We start from the raw sequence: 14,775 nt of genomic DNA, 5'->3' as shown, positions 1-14,775 counted from the left end.
TCCTCCGGTCTTCTCACGAGTCACCGCACTGTGGAGCCTCACCATGGCAACTCACAATTAGGGAAGCGGGGTTAGCGGAGCGCTTGCTTCACTAACCCCATTTAAGGGGAGGGCTTATTTGTCAGGCTAGCCACCAGAGAACCACCAGGCTCGCCCACAAGCCTGGTGGTTCTTATGATGGGGGAAAACAAGCCTGGGCTCCTTTAGCCCAGTTTCCCCCCATCATGAGAATAGCCTCCTAGTTTAACTGGCTCTTTATTGGGTAATAAATACTGCTGGGAGAGTTGTGTAGGGCCAATTGTACCTTGGAGCAGGGTGAAGCAGGCCTGATGGTGGGCCAGTTCTCAATGGTGCCCCTTGCAGCATCTTCTGGCTTGCAGAGGAATGAGGGCAAAATGGCACCATGCTTCTCTTTCTTGTAGAGAAGGGAAGGGAGGAAGGGGGAGATATTTGAAAGAAGGAAGGAATAGGTGTGTGGTTTTATTAGGGGGGGGAGGGAGTGGAGGGAATCCACTAAATCCATGCCATTTGGTAGATTGGATCAAGCAGAAAAATGTCATGAGCCAGCACTGGGGATCTGGCTCTCTTTCAGCTCACTTCAGCCTCTAAATAATTCCCTTGAATGTTGGATGAAAGAAGATGCTGAAGCAAGTTCAGGAGTTGCTGTCCCGGGATTGCCAAAAGTGTGCATAAGACCGTCTCTGAAGCAGGCAGCTAGACCCACTGACTTCACCAGAGCAGATGAGCTTAAATTAAACCCATCCCCATGTGTTTGCAGGATCAAGTTCAAATCCTCCGGTTTACCAGTGTATCAAGGTTACACTGGTTTGACATTGACTGGGAAAAGGCTGTGGAGATTTATGGATTACAGGGTTCTTGTTTTCCACCCTAAGGTTTCAGTAAAACAGCCAGTGCATTTTTTCCCCAAGGAGGATTATGGAAAACCCTGACAACAGAAAGAAAAATTACATTCTTCTTAGCTATCTACAGTACTTTCATACATATCGGCTAGAAATATTGCCATATCTGTTGTTGTCGTAGCTCATGCTAAAGGGATTTTTCAAAGCAGCTGGGTAAAGGATGCTGTCTGTGGCAACGTTATCATAGAGGTCCTCCGTACGTTGGTCCTGGTATTAGAAGGGCAAATATTCAGTGATAAGCTGTGATGTCAGCTCTCAAGGAAAGAGGTGGGCCCTGTCCCTTGTCTAACTAGTTTGCTTTGCATTCTGCGCCCAGGAGACTTTCTGCGCCTGTTCTGGAGTGATAGAGAAGCTGCAGCATGCCAGCCTCCTCGGCCGTTTGCAGCGCATCAAGGAGCAGGCTCAAGTGATTAATCAAGCCATGGCTGAGCTGGCAACCATTCCTTATCTCCAGGACATCAGCCAGCAGGATGCTGAACTGGTAAGCCCTGGAATTGCAATCCTTGTCTTGGCTTTGGTAGACAAAGAAGGGAACAAAGCAGAATGTTCTGGGGCTATTCTCACGATCAGCAAAAATCGGGCTAGGAGAGTCTAGCCTGATTTTGGCTGATTGTGTAAACCACCGGGCTCGTAGGAGAGCCCGGTGGCTTACAAGCAGCTAGCCCGCTTTTTTAGCCCTCCCCTTAGCCTGGGTTTGCTGAGCGAGCACTCCACAAACCCGGGCTTTCCAATCGTAAGTAGCCACGGCGCGGCTCTGCACCGCAGCTACTCATGAGGAGACCCTCCCAGAGGGGAGGCAAAGAGCCACCTCTGGCTTCAGGGGTCTCCCCAGTATGCCCTGCGCTCACACAGGGCATACTGGAGCTTTCGGGGTCCGCTTGGCCCCCGAGCTCCCCAGCTCCCGCCAGCTCCGTCACAGAGCCAGCAATCGTGTGGGCGGCCGGTCCATCTGCCCAGGGCTCCCTCCCTGCTCGTGTGCAAGGACAGCGGGCTTAGCCTGCTCTCCCCGGTCACCCTGCTAAACCAGGTCTCACTGATCATGAGACCCGGCTCTCTGACTAGATGGATAGATAGATAGATAGATAGATAGATAGATAGATAGATAGATAGATAGATAGATAGATAGATAGATAGGCAGGCTCTACACACGATTGGTGTGAAAAGATGAGCAGGGTGCTGTCCCTGGGCAGCCAGATTGGCTGCCGACACGACTATCAGCTCCGTCACAGAGACAGTAGGGGCAGCAGGGATCGGGGGCCGCCTCTCCGCCAGAAGTCCCAGGATGCCTCCCTCCTCTATGCGAGCACATAGAGCATCCTGGGGAGACCCCCAGTCGGGGTCTCCTCATGAGTCACCACAGCGTGGAGACATGCTGTGGCGTCTCATGGCCAAAAAAACCAAGTTAATGGAGCACTCGCTCCGTTAACCTGGTTTAAGGGGGGCGATTAGGCAGGCTAGCCACCATGGAGCCATCAGGCTTGCCTGCAAGCCTGGTGGTTCTCACGATCCACAGAAACTGGATCCCTTAGCCTGATTTCTGTGGATAGTGGGAATAGCTTCAGAGTGTGTGTGTGCAATCCCTGTTACAGTGGTGGCAGCAGCTGATTCTTGGGGCTAGGGGGTCAGAAGGGGGGAAACGGAGTCAGGGGTAACCACAGGTGGGGCTGATAGCAGGCAGGTCCAAACCTAAGCTTAAAAGAAGTGAATCACCAGCCCATGGTTTTCTCCTTCTGTAAAGTTGTTTACTTGTCTCAACCAAAATCTCCATTATTCACACCAGCACTTGGAAGCTGGCTATTTAGTGCTGATTTTCTGCTAAATTCATCACTTGGTTGGCTGTGACTAAAGGAATCCTGCCCTTAAGGTGGTTCATGGTGGGTGTCAGTAGTGATGCCCTAGCACCAATCAGGCTGTGCCTTTTTCTTCTTTCCCTCGCCCCCTAAGAGTGGGCAGGGCCTAGCCTAGCCGCTAACCATTCAGAAGTCGGAATAGGTTACAGGCACCTGTTCTGACCAATAGCTAGCAAACAAGGCCAGCCCAGTCCTTTGTTTTCCCAGAGTCCTTCTAGGCATGTTGAGCAGACTCTCTGGAGATTTGTATGCAAAATGAGAGCACTTAGTTTGCAAGCACATGGAGTTCAGGACAGGTAGAAGCCCTGGCTACTGTTTTCCAGCCTCCCCTTCTCCAGAGGGAAGCCAGCCCTTTTTTCCTCACTTAGTACCCTTACCAAGGGGTAGGGGTGTGTGCGAACGGATAGAAGCAAACAGGTCTGCTCCCAGTTTGAGGGGTTCAATCATGAACTGGACCACCATTCAGGACACGTCCCCAGTGATAGCCAGGGCCTTTGAGGGGGCAAAGGGATCAGTTGCCCCAGGCCCCACACATGGAGAGGGATCATCCAAAGTACGGTTCAGCATTTGAAATGATCCGATTCATGGCTGTTAAAATATAACCTCTGGATCAAGAGTTGTTTCAGTATTGTGGGTTATTACATGGGTACAGGAGGCAGTGGCTGACATACTGTGCAATGCTACACACGTGGTGGGATGCAACGTTTGTACAGGTGTACAAGAGCACTGTTGCACATGTGCAAAAGTTGAGCAAATGGGAATTGCGCGACAGTGCAGTCATATATAATGACAGCACTACCACGCAACTCTGCACAATTTTTGTGCTTGCACAAGAGCACTCCTGCACAACTACATAAATGTTATGGTCCACTGCATGTGTAACGTTACACGGTATGTCAGCCTGAGAAAAGAAGGGGGCTCAAATAAACATTCTCTCCCCCCGCCCCACCCGGGCCTCTTGGAGTCTTAAAAAGGCCCTGGTGATAGCTATTGGAAACTAGGGAGCAATGTTTTGGCAGAGCAAATGCTAAGCAGGGAGGTTGCACAGCAAGTCTCAAGAGAGATGATCGTATTTAAATGGCCACCTCAAATCTCTTGACTGTGGATATGCTGTTTTAAATGTTTTTATGGTGAAACAATGTGCATTCTAAACAGCATGATTAGCATTCCCTGGTATGAATGTCACAGTACATAGATAAACAAAAAGATGAACAAAGCAACTAAAAATCCAATAAGGAGCTTTGTTCATATGATGTTCCAATAGGCTTAACTGGAGCGGGAAATTGAGAGAGCATTAGCTAAAGAGGCAGCAAGAGACCAAAAGTCCATCCCATCATCCATCTAGCCAAGCAGATGCCTCCAAAAGGCCCACTAGCCGGGCACGAAGACAGCAGCCCTCACATGCAACTGGTATTCAGTAGGAACATAGGGAGCTGCCTTATACGGAGTCAGACCGTTGGTCTATCTAGCTCAGTATGATCTACACCTGACTGGCAGCAGCTCCCTAAGGTCTGGTCCAGCAGTCCAGCTTTTGCTTATGCCACAGAGCAGGGTTTCTTAACCTTGGGCCCCCAGATGTTGTCGGCCTACAACTCCCATCATCGCCAGACATGGCCTTTGTAGCTGAGGATAATGGGAGTTGTAGGCCAACAACATTGGGGAGCCCAAGGTTAAGAAACCCTGCCATAGAGATGTGGCGATGGCAAGATTGCCCCTAATGGAGCCCAGCCCTGTCACCCCAATAGCAGTTTTCAGAACTGTGTGACACAATAGCTTTTTATTAAAGTGTGCCGTCAAGTCGATTTCGACTCCTGCACAGTCTGAGGTGATGCCTTTCAGCATCTTCCTATATCACTGCTGCCCGACATAGTACCAGTGGGGTTTCAAACCGGCAACCTTCGGCTTGTTAGTCAAGCATTTCCCCACTGCGCCACTTAAGGCGACTAGCTTTTTATTTGCTCTGAAGAATTCCCTGTGCTGTTGGAAGAAGTCAGAGCCTCCAACATGTATTCCCCCACCCCACCCCCAGGCCATATGGAGGCACAGTGCAATCTGTGCCAGATAGTAGTTGCTGATTCCAGCCGAGGGATCAGGGTGAGCTGTGTAACTGGACCAACACATGTGCAGAGGAGGCTAGGAGGGTGCAGGGATGCCGGAAGGATTCACAGGGAGGGTGGGAGGATCGCGGGGGGGGCGGGGCAGGAAGGCACACAGGGGGGCAGGACGGCATCAGGAGATGCCTGGGGACCATAGTTCCCCCCAGTGCTTTTCCCACCTCACGGGGGTACTACAGCCCCCAGGCATCCCATGCTTCTTCCTGAACACCCCTGCATGCTCTCCTAGCATCCTCTCATGCACCCTCTTGGCATCCCTGTACCCTCCTGGTCTCCCTGCACAGCCACCAGTTCCATTACAAAGGCACTTTCCCACTGCAACCAGCAACTACTGCCTGGCACTGGTTGCACCTGGTCTTGTGGGAGGAGAGCTGGCTTTGTGGTAGCAAGCATGAATTGTCCCCCTTGCTCAGCAGGGTCCACCCTGGTTTGCATTTGAATGGGAGACTACATGTGTGAGCGCTGTAAGATATTCTCCTTAAGGGATGGGGCCGCTCTGGGAAGAGCACCTGCATGCTCTCAGGCAGATGGTTCCGAGTTCCCTCCCTGGCATCTCCAGATAGGGCTGAGAGAGACTCCTGCCTGCAGCCTTGGAGAAGCCACTGCCAATTTGTGAAGACTGAGCCAAATGCAACAATGATCTGACTCAGTAGAAGGCAGCTTCCTGTGTTCCTATATGAGAAAAGTGTATCAGACATTCCGACTTCCTCTGACTACACAGGCCTACCAGGTGCACAAGGGCAACCATGGCAGAGGAATATATAATTGCCATGTTATTTGTTATTATTAATATATGGTAGTCAGAAACCCTTGCCAGCCTACTGCAGCTTACCCAAAGATCTGCCAGTAGCTCATCAGTTGCCCACTCTTGCCCTCAAGGCCCTAAGTCAATGCACTAGTCCTCATGACGCCAGCCACAACCCAGGGTTCTACTGTCAGCTATAGCAATAGGCAACTCTGTATTTTCATGCATTTAAATTAATTACTACATGTAAATGAGCAGTGGCCAGGAGTTTTCCTCTGGGACAGGCGGCAGCCCCAGTCATACATCATAGCTTAAGCACATGCTGTGAAAACATTACTTAAAACTAGCGCTCCCAGCTGCAAACTTCACCTTCCGGAAAACACTGTGACCTTCTCAAGGATAGATTCCAGCAAACCTCCGGCGTGTTTGCAGTGCTTTCTATCATTCTTTATAAAACTTGGCAGAATCAAAAGCCCATGATGAATATTCAGTGATGGATATGCCAATAAAATTTAGGGTATAACCAGATGAGATGTGGGGGATCTATGATCAGGATTTCCCATTATTTCTTAATAGTGGGGATGAGAATTTGAGCAGGGTTGCAGCACTGGGGGAGGGTTCCTTTCCCCTGTGCTGTACTCCCAATCTAAATCCCCCCCCAGCTACTTTTTGCCCTGCAGAGGAAAACATACAATTACTCACACACATTTCCCCCTGCAGGGCAAATTGCAGGCATTTAAATTGGGTAAAGTGTGCACCGGAGTGCTGGACTGGGCCAGGTTCGAACCAGTCCGGGGCCTCTATAATGGCCTCCGGACCGGTTCATGCACATCCCTATCTGGGGGGGGGGCACCTGTCACTTCCCCCACCCACTGCTGCTCTCCAACATCGCCAAGCTGCCCCATCCCAATGAAAACCCTGTAAGACTACCTGTTTTCAGAGCATCAGGGCTGCTGATGCATCCCCAGTCGGCACGGCAACGCCAGCTTGGTGATGTCATTAGGCTGCATCAGCTTGGCCATGGAGCTGCTCTCTGACTTGGCCACTCTCCGCCTCAGCCACGGAAGGCACTGCGCCGTGAAGGCAGGGGGTGGTGAAACCAGGCAGGGTTTGTCCCAGGGCTGCCTCCAACCTTACAATGCCCCGGCTGGATCATGTTCCATATTTATAAAACGCAATACCCACAAAACTGCTAACATTTCCTGCACTAAAACCTGTATTCTAAATTACACATTTTTTCCACTGGAATTTCTTCCTTTATCGTTGGGCATTATACACCCACAATAATGCAGGGTAAATGTGGAAAGAGACCCAAAAAATAATGTGGTGGTGGTGCTCTTTGTGCGAAAGATGAGTAATAAAATCATCAGCGTACAAATGATTTTTTAATTAGGTTTTAATCTGTGTATTTAGAGAAGTTATTTCTGTGTGAATTCCATTCCGATAATTTTTATCTTGGTGTCACAGCTGCAGTCGCTAATGGCAGATGCCATGGACACCCTCGAAGGAAGGAAAAGTGATAAAGAACGTGTCTGGAATAAAATCCAAAAGGTAAAAGGAAAAATTGCTGAAGACTCAGCAGATGTAGCAGTTGTCAGGAAGTAAAGGTCTGTCTTGGGGGTCATGTCTGTTCTGAAGGGGCTGAAAAAGTTGGTCCCATCGCGATCCTGAAATTCGGGCTTGGCAAATTCATGCCAAATCTGCTAACCTTGAGTGAGGTTTTCTTCCTTGCTTTGATATGCTCTCATAAAGTGATCCTCCCTCTGCCCATGCAGGCTATTGTGATGGTGCAAACAGGTTGTTTGAAAATATTGGTGAACATGCACCCATGACTCTATTTAACGAACAGGGATGGGGACAACCCCGAAAATTATGTACATCTGCATCACAAGGATCAAGTGATGTGGGGTTCCAAAGCAACATTGAGATAAGGTGTGAGGCAAAAGGACAAAGATATTGGTTATGCATAATGTAGCGTGGATATCTCGGCTTCCTAAGCAAAAGTGTGGGAAGAGAGAGATGAAAACAATGTTAAAATCAAAGAGAGTTCTGAAAAGTTTTTTTTTAAGTTTCCAAAAGATTGTAGTTTTCCCCCCATCTATATATATTTTTTTACCAAAAGATATTTATACTTAAATTGCAGGTGCATTGCATACATTTAAAAATACAGGCGACAGGGACATATGACTCATACTCTTGGAGAAAGGCAACCTTACCATATATTATCTCAATAATCCTGAGGCAATTAGATTATATTTTGCATTTTGTATTTATACACTTCTACACCTTAGTGGCACAAGTTCGAACTCAGGGTCACTCAGTGAAATTGTTTGCCAATAGAAAGAAGTACCTAAGAACAGCTCTGCTGGATCAAGTCCAAGGCCTGTCTAATACACATCCTGTTTTCCCCAGTGGCCCTCCAGATGCCTCTGAGAAGCCCACAGGCAATAGGTGAGGGCATGCCCTCCCTCCTGCTGCTGAGATCACTTATTTGGGGGTTCCCAGGAACACCCCTATACCTGGTTTGGAGCTATAGGCTTGTAGTTTCCACTGTTGCCTTTCAGGTCTCACAGGATCGTGAGTTCACCATTTGAGTCATTGCTCCCCTGCAATGGTATTCAGAGGCATCTTGCCTCTGGGGCTGGAAGTGGCCTAGAGTCACAAGATTAGTAGCCAGTGATAGACTTGCCCTCCATGAATTTGTCTGGGTTTCTTAACCTTGAGCCCCCAGATGTTGTTGGACTACAACTTCCATCATCCCCAGACATGGCCTTTGTGGCTGAGGATGATGGAAGTTGTAGTCCAACATCTAGAGAAACAAGGTTAAGAAACCCTGGTCTAAGTACTTCACCCAAGTGAATTCACTGGCAGACATCCTGACTAATGGTGCACTTGCACAATGAAGAAAGTTGCTCTAGCACAGGAAGATTGCAAAGCTCTGCTAAAAACAGGGGAAGTGGGGTTCGAAATTGCACTATTGTGCTCTTTTGCAAAAGTTCCCTTTAAAATATATGAGATGTGCCACAGATTGCGCAGCTGTTGCGCAATCAGGTTTACCCCACAGAGTGCAACTGTTGCGCAAGCACGAAGATGCTTGTGCTAGCACAGCACTCATCTGGAATGCAAACTCCAGTCTGAGCACAAGTGGATAGCACAGCAGCTTAGCCCTAGCATCATGCCCTTGCTCAAGGACACCCTCATCAGGAGGTCAACCAGTGTTTATGGCCCCTAGCTCAGGGCAGAACTTTACTGAAGACCCAGAAACATTGCTGCTCCGTGTCTCTTCCCCCAGTCTTCCACATACCTACTAATTTAATGCAGCGTGTGATATGGCAGGGGTTCCCAACCAATGGTACCCGATACATTGCTAAACTACAACTCCCACCATCCCCAGCTACAATTTATTGTGGCTGGGGATGACGGGAGTTGAAGTTCAGCAGCATCTGGAGTACCACTGGTTAGGAACCCTTATGATACGAAGCTTGCTTAATGATTAGCTCAGACTGAATCTGGCTTTGTGCGAAAAGGTATGATTGAACTGGCCCGATGACACAAGAAGTGATAAGATGAAAACGCAGGAAGGTATATTCATATTGAGTATTAGGAGGAAGCTGACAGCCTGTAAGATACATCAATTGCCCTGTAAAAGAAACTGCCTAGGGAAAATGTAGAATTTCTTTCCCTACTATTGTTCTGAAGCATGTTTCGGTGGCGTGGTGAGGAAGTGGGTAGATGCCTCCCATCAGATGGGTGCCCATCTGCTCACCATGCCACCTCTACCCATTGCTCATTATAACATGCCACCACCATGGCAGGCCACCCACAGGAGCGGTGGGCAGGTGGGGGCCCAAGATGGGGAACGCCCACTCAGTTGCCTGCCCACTCCCATGATGGCAGCTGTGCACGCCTGCAAAGGCATGGGGCACACATGACCCACACTGCCTGCACCCCTCCCCACTTGGCAACCTAGGCTCGTTCGCCGAGTGGATGGCCCGGCCCTGAGTGGTTGACATACTGCGCAAGAGTAGGTCAGCCCAGTGAGGTTGTGTGTACAGAGGTGTGCAACTGCTCAAATTGTGCGAATGCAAAAATTGCACAATTGCTGTTACACAAAGAGTACAGCCATTGTTTCAAATGGGTCTACTCTTCTGTAACATCAGTTGCACCACTTGCAGGCGTGCAACGTTCTCGGGCTGGCGTACCCTTGTGCAGCAGGTCAGCCACAATTATTCTCCCACCTTTCCATTTTCAATAAAATGCTCAAGGTAGCTAACATATAAAAATGCATCCAGATATAAAAATACAGTACCAGTTCAGTTCAGTTCAAGGTTTATTACAGTCTATGATCAGCACAATACGGTACCAATAATGAGCAACACTCACAAATCACTACCAACAAATAAAAGAATATGCCTCCAGCAGCACTAAAAACCACAGTAGGTTGGATGATGCAGCACAGGCGATTAAGAAGGGGCCCTGCCAAGAGCACCCCCATTGGGATATCCTCCACAGACATCCCGCCACTCTTCTGGTGTGTCCCTTCATTGTGTGGGGGGTGGGGGGCATTGTTCATCTGAATGGCCCCTATACACACACTCCAAGTACTTGCTTAAGTCCTATTATTAGAATTACAAAGAAAATTTAGGCAAAGCTTCTGAACAATGCTGGTAACTGGAGAGGTCCGTCTCCAGTTACCACCAACCTGTTTGGTGGCTACACAGAGACAGGCCTTCTCGATCGCTGCCCCGAGATTGTGGAATGCGCTCCCTGCTGAGATACGATCCTCCCCATCTCCAGCAATTTTTTAAAAAACACCTGAAAACCCATCTTTTTGCCCAAGCTTTCTCAGCTTTTTAAAATTGTCTATTTTAATTTTATGGTTGTTTTTTAAACTGTTGATTTGTTTTAACTTTTATGTGTGTTTTAATTGTTTTATGTCAGCCGCCCAGAGATGAAAGTTTGGGCGGTATATAAGTTTTTAAAATAAATAAATAAAATAATAAAATAAACAAAGCACTATATAAATACTAAGGAAATGACCTATTCTCACTGAAGGCACAGCATGGAATTCTCCCATGAGCTCTGTTTCTCTCTGAGTACAAATGGCTTGCAAGGCACAGAGAGATGGAGGGCTAGATGGAAATATAGGGGGTGATTCAGGCCACCCGTTCCTCATAATGCCTGTGGGTGTTAGGGATGTGCGAAACGTTTCGGATACAAAACGTTTTGTACCCAAAACAGCCTGTTTCGGGTGTTTTGTAGACAAAACAAAAACACCCATTTTCCAGATCCAAAAGTTTTGTATACAAAACAAAATGTCCCTGTTTCGGCTACAAAACATTTTGTTGTTTCGGACCTCCATTTTGTGGTGATCTCTGAGTCAGTCTCCATTTTGTGTTTGACATCTCTTTGAATTTCCCACCCTTCCAGCCTTCTGATCAGTGACCTAAATCATGGGCTGACCTGCTGACAATTCCCTCCTTGTTACCCATGGGCTCTTTTGCTTCTTCCCACTCTTTAGTGACCCCACATTGGCCAGGGGAAGGGTTGCTAACCCATGGGGTGCTGGGTTCTGCTGTTTCTGTGGTGTTCTGAGTGTAGATTCTCTGGTAGCATATGAGAGTGGATTCTTGTTTTTCACTGAAAATCTCATATGCTACCAGAGAATCTACAATGAACACCTCAGAAACAACAAAACCCAGTACCCCACAGGCTTGTGGGTATGGGGGTGGTTGGCACCCTATGTGCACTACACACCCCCTTGTGCCTCGGGGGTCTCCCCAGTATGCCCTGCGCACTCGTGCAGGGCATACTGGGGCTTCCGGGGGGCGCACGGCCCCCGAGCTCCCCAGCCCCTGCCGGCTCCGCCTCAGAGCCGGCAATTGTGTGGGCGGCCGATCCGGCCGCCCAGGGCTTCCTCCTCACTCGTGAGACCCAGTCCACTGTCTTCCTCCCCGACAGGTCACCCAGCCTGCTCTCCCCAGCCAGGTCAGCAACTTGACCTCTTGGCTCGAGGCAGGGCAGCCAGCTAGCTACCAAGCCAGCCTGTTTGCATGCTGGAGTGGTGGTGCGTGCATGGTTTCCCATTTTCTACAACTACAAACATTTATATACCACTTTTCAACAGAAGGTTTCACAGTGGTTTTCAAAGAAAAGTAAGTAAGATGCTCTCCTGTCGCCAAAGGGCTCACAATCTAAAAAGAAATGCAAAGTAACACCAGCATCAGCCACTGAAGGAATGCTGTGCTGGGGTTGGATAGGGCCAGTTGCTCTCCCCATGAAGTAGAAGAGTTTTGCCACTTTAAAGGTGCCTTTTTACTCAATTAACAGGATAGCTAATTGTGAAGGTTCTGCCACCACCACATGAAGGAAGAAAGCTGCACTTGCTAAGCCCACCTATCTATGCTCCTGCATCATGTGGCTCTGCAACCCATCACTGAAGCAGAACCTCCCCTCTGACTTCCCCATTGGATAGATGGGCAGCAGGATGCTGGCAGGGGAAGGAGACAAAGGAAGAGAGGCTGCTCATGAGAGCAACGTCTTCTGAGCACACAGAACGTTGCAGCTGCTCCCCAGAACTTCGGACACCATAATACATTCAAAAAAAGTCATTTGGTCCCCAAAATAGTTGCATGTCCTCTATAAAAGTCCCTAGTAGTTGGCAACCTCAAGTCCACAGGAGAACTCTCTAGAAACAATAACCACAATAGATGGTGATTGATTGATTGATTGATTAAGTGCCGTCAAATCAGTGTTGACTCTTAGTGACCACATAGATAGATTCTTTCCAGGATGATCTGTCTTCAACCTTTAAGGTTTCTCAGTGGTGCATTCATTGCTGTCATAATCGAGTCCATCCACCTTGCTGCTGGTCATCCTCTTCTTCTCTTTCCTTCAACTTTTCCCCAGCATTATGGACTTCTCAAGGGAGCTGGATCTTCACATAATGTGTCCAAGGTATGATAGTTTGAGCCTGGTCATTTGTGCCTTGAGTGAAAATTCTGGATTGATCTGTTCTATGATCCATTTGTTTGTTTCCCTGGCCATCCATGGTATCCTCAAAAGTCTTCTCCAGCACCGAAGTTCAAAAGCATCAATACTGTTTCTATCTTGCTTCTTCAAAGTCCAGCTTTCGCATCCATAGAGTGTCACGGGAAAAACTATTGTCTGAACTATTCTAATCTTTTTAGGTATAGACACGTCGTGGCATCTAAATATCCTTTCCAAGGCCTTCATTGCAACCCTACCAAGTGCTAGTCTGTGGCATATGTCTTGACTGCTGGATCCTTTATTGTTGATGGTACTTTGGTATAGATGGTACTTTGAATATAATCAGTGGTGTCAGAGTAAATATGGCTTAACTAGATGAGATACCCTTCAGAATACTTCTGCTCAATGATCAATATAGAATTGCTTTGGTTCAGGCACATATACAAGTTCTCGCCTTTATACATTTTTATTCAATTTTCACAACACAAAAGAACAAACACAAATAATGCAAACACTCACAAACACACAGAATAAAGACTTCCATCTCATCAATGGAACAAGTGTTGTTAACAATAACCGGATCTTGCCTATAGATTAAACATTCTCTCCCCAGTAGTTCATATAGAAAACAACTTTGGGGTGTTTTTGAAACATTTGTTGTTAGCCCTCAAAAGCCTGACAGAAATCCATTTTGTGATTTATTTTTAGATAGACAAGAAGAGGGTCCCATTCTTTTTTTAAATTCTTCAAATTTGTTTCTTAGTAGTGATGTTAATTTTGCCATTTCTGCCAATTCTAGTACTTTAAGAATCCAATCCTCTTTAGACGGGCATTGACTGTCTTTCCATTTGCGCGAAGTTCTAAGGGCAATTATGATGCTTGTACCTGCCAGTGGATCATTGTGCCTTGAGGTTACCTCAGCATATGCAATAATTAATTCAGTGGGGGTGTAGAGCTGTAATACACATCTATCCCGAGCCATGCTAAAAGCAGGCCTTTTAACCATCTAATAATCGCCCCTTTCAGATGTTTGGAGGGGGAGCTGGTCTTGTGGTAGCAATCATGAATTTCTCCCTTTGCTAAGAAGGGCCCACCTTGGTCTGCATTTGGATGGGTGTCTACATGTGAGCACTATAAGATATTCCCCTTAGTGGACTGGGCTAGCACCTCTCCCCACAATCAGGAATCCTTCAATGGATCAAGTAGATGGTGGGAGGTGAAGCCTGATGTCACCATGCTGCTATCTCACCTTCTGAACATAGGAGCAGCCCAAAGATCTGAAGAGTCCAAGCCTTAAGCATTTCTACAGCATTTTAGAGTACTTGTTGGGGGCAATTTATTCTACTCTGCTAGCTTGGCAAAGAGGCACCTTTTAAAGTGGTGATTCTCTTTATTTAGCAGAGGGAGAGTAACTGGCCCTATCCACCCCAGCACAGTACCTCCAGTGACTGTTGTTGGTGTCCATCTTATGTTTCTTTTTAGATTGTGAGCCCTTTGGGGACAGGGAGCCATCTTATTTATTTATTATTTCTCTGTGTAAACCGCCCTGAGCCATTTTTGGAAGGGCGGTATAGAAATCTAATAAATAAATACTTATACAGTAGAGTATTTCAGGGGCGAACTCACTCCCATTACAGCAGAAGTTAGCAGGGTCTCAGGGGCAACAGCTTGTAAAAGATAAGTATGGAGATTGACCTAAGGTTAAACTGATCTACTTTATTTAGAAGTACATGATGATAGGAAAGACCTATATCTAACTGCAGGCTACATGATGCTCAGAGAGCAAGCTAGAAGCATTCTGGGAAGAAGGAGGAGGAAGTCACTCCCAGGGAGTTCCTGAGTACATTCTATCAATAGAGGCAGAGATAAACAGGAAAGAGAATGAGACCCTAATTGACTATCTCTACTCCCAATGCCCCTAGTCATCATTAGGGTTATTGGTGCAAAAAGTTGATGCCACCTGGAGCTGGATCTCCAACATACATATCAGGCTTCACATACATTATTTCAGTCATCCTTGCAAGAAACCCACCTGCAGCCAGAAATTTGGTGGTGAGGTAATAGCCTACTGTGATTGTGAGTGAGTGTGGATGAGACCAATGCAAAACAGTCTTTTCCCTAAGAATCTAAATACAGATCTACTGATGTGTGTAGTT

At 47.4% G+C, this 14,775-nt stretch overlaps 1 protein-coding gene across 1 annotated transcript in view; it reads left to right on the top strand.

Moving 5' to 3' along the window:
* Positions 1-14,775, top strand: part of SPATA16 (spermatogenesis associated 16) — a 246,569-nt gene that overhangs the window by 205,479 nt on the left and 26,315 nt on the right. Inside the window, exons 9-10 of the mRNA XM_053304770.1 lie at positions 1,237-1,401; positions 7,097-7,180. Coding sequence (XP_053160745.1) covers positions 1,237-1,401; positions 7,097-7,180 — 249 coding nt within the window. The remainder of the gene's footprint in view (positions 1-1,236; positions 1,402-7,096; positions 7,181-14,775) is intronic.

This window comes from Hemicordylus capensis, chromosome 3 (assembly GCF_027244095.1).
Source record: "Hemicordylus capensis ecotype Gifberg chromosome 3, rHemCap1.1.pri, whole genome shotgun sequence".
Classification (NCBI taxonomy): domain Eukaryota; kingdom Metazoa; phylum Chordata; class Lepidosauria; order Squamata; family Cordylidae; genus Hemicordylus; species Hemicordylus capensis.
This window is presented reverse-complemented; position numbering and strand designations above follow the sequence as displayed.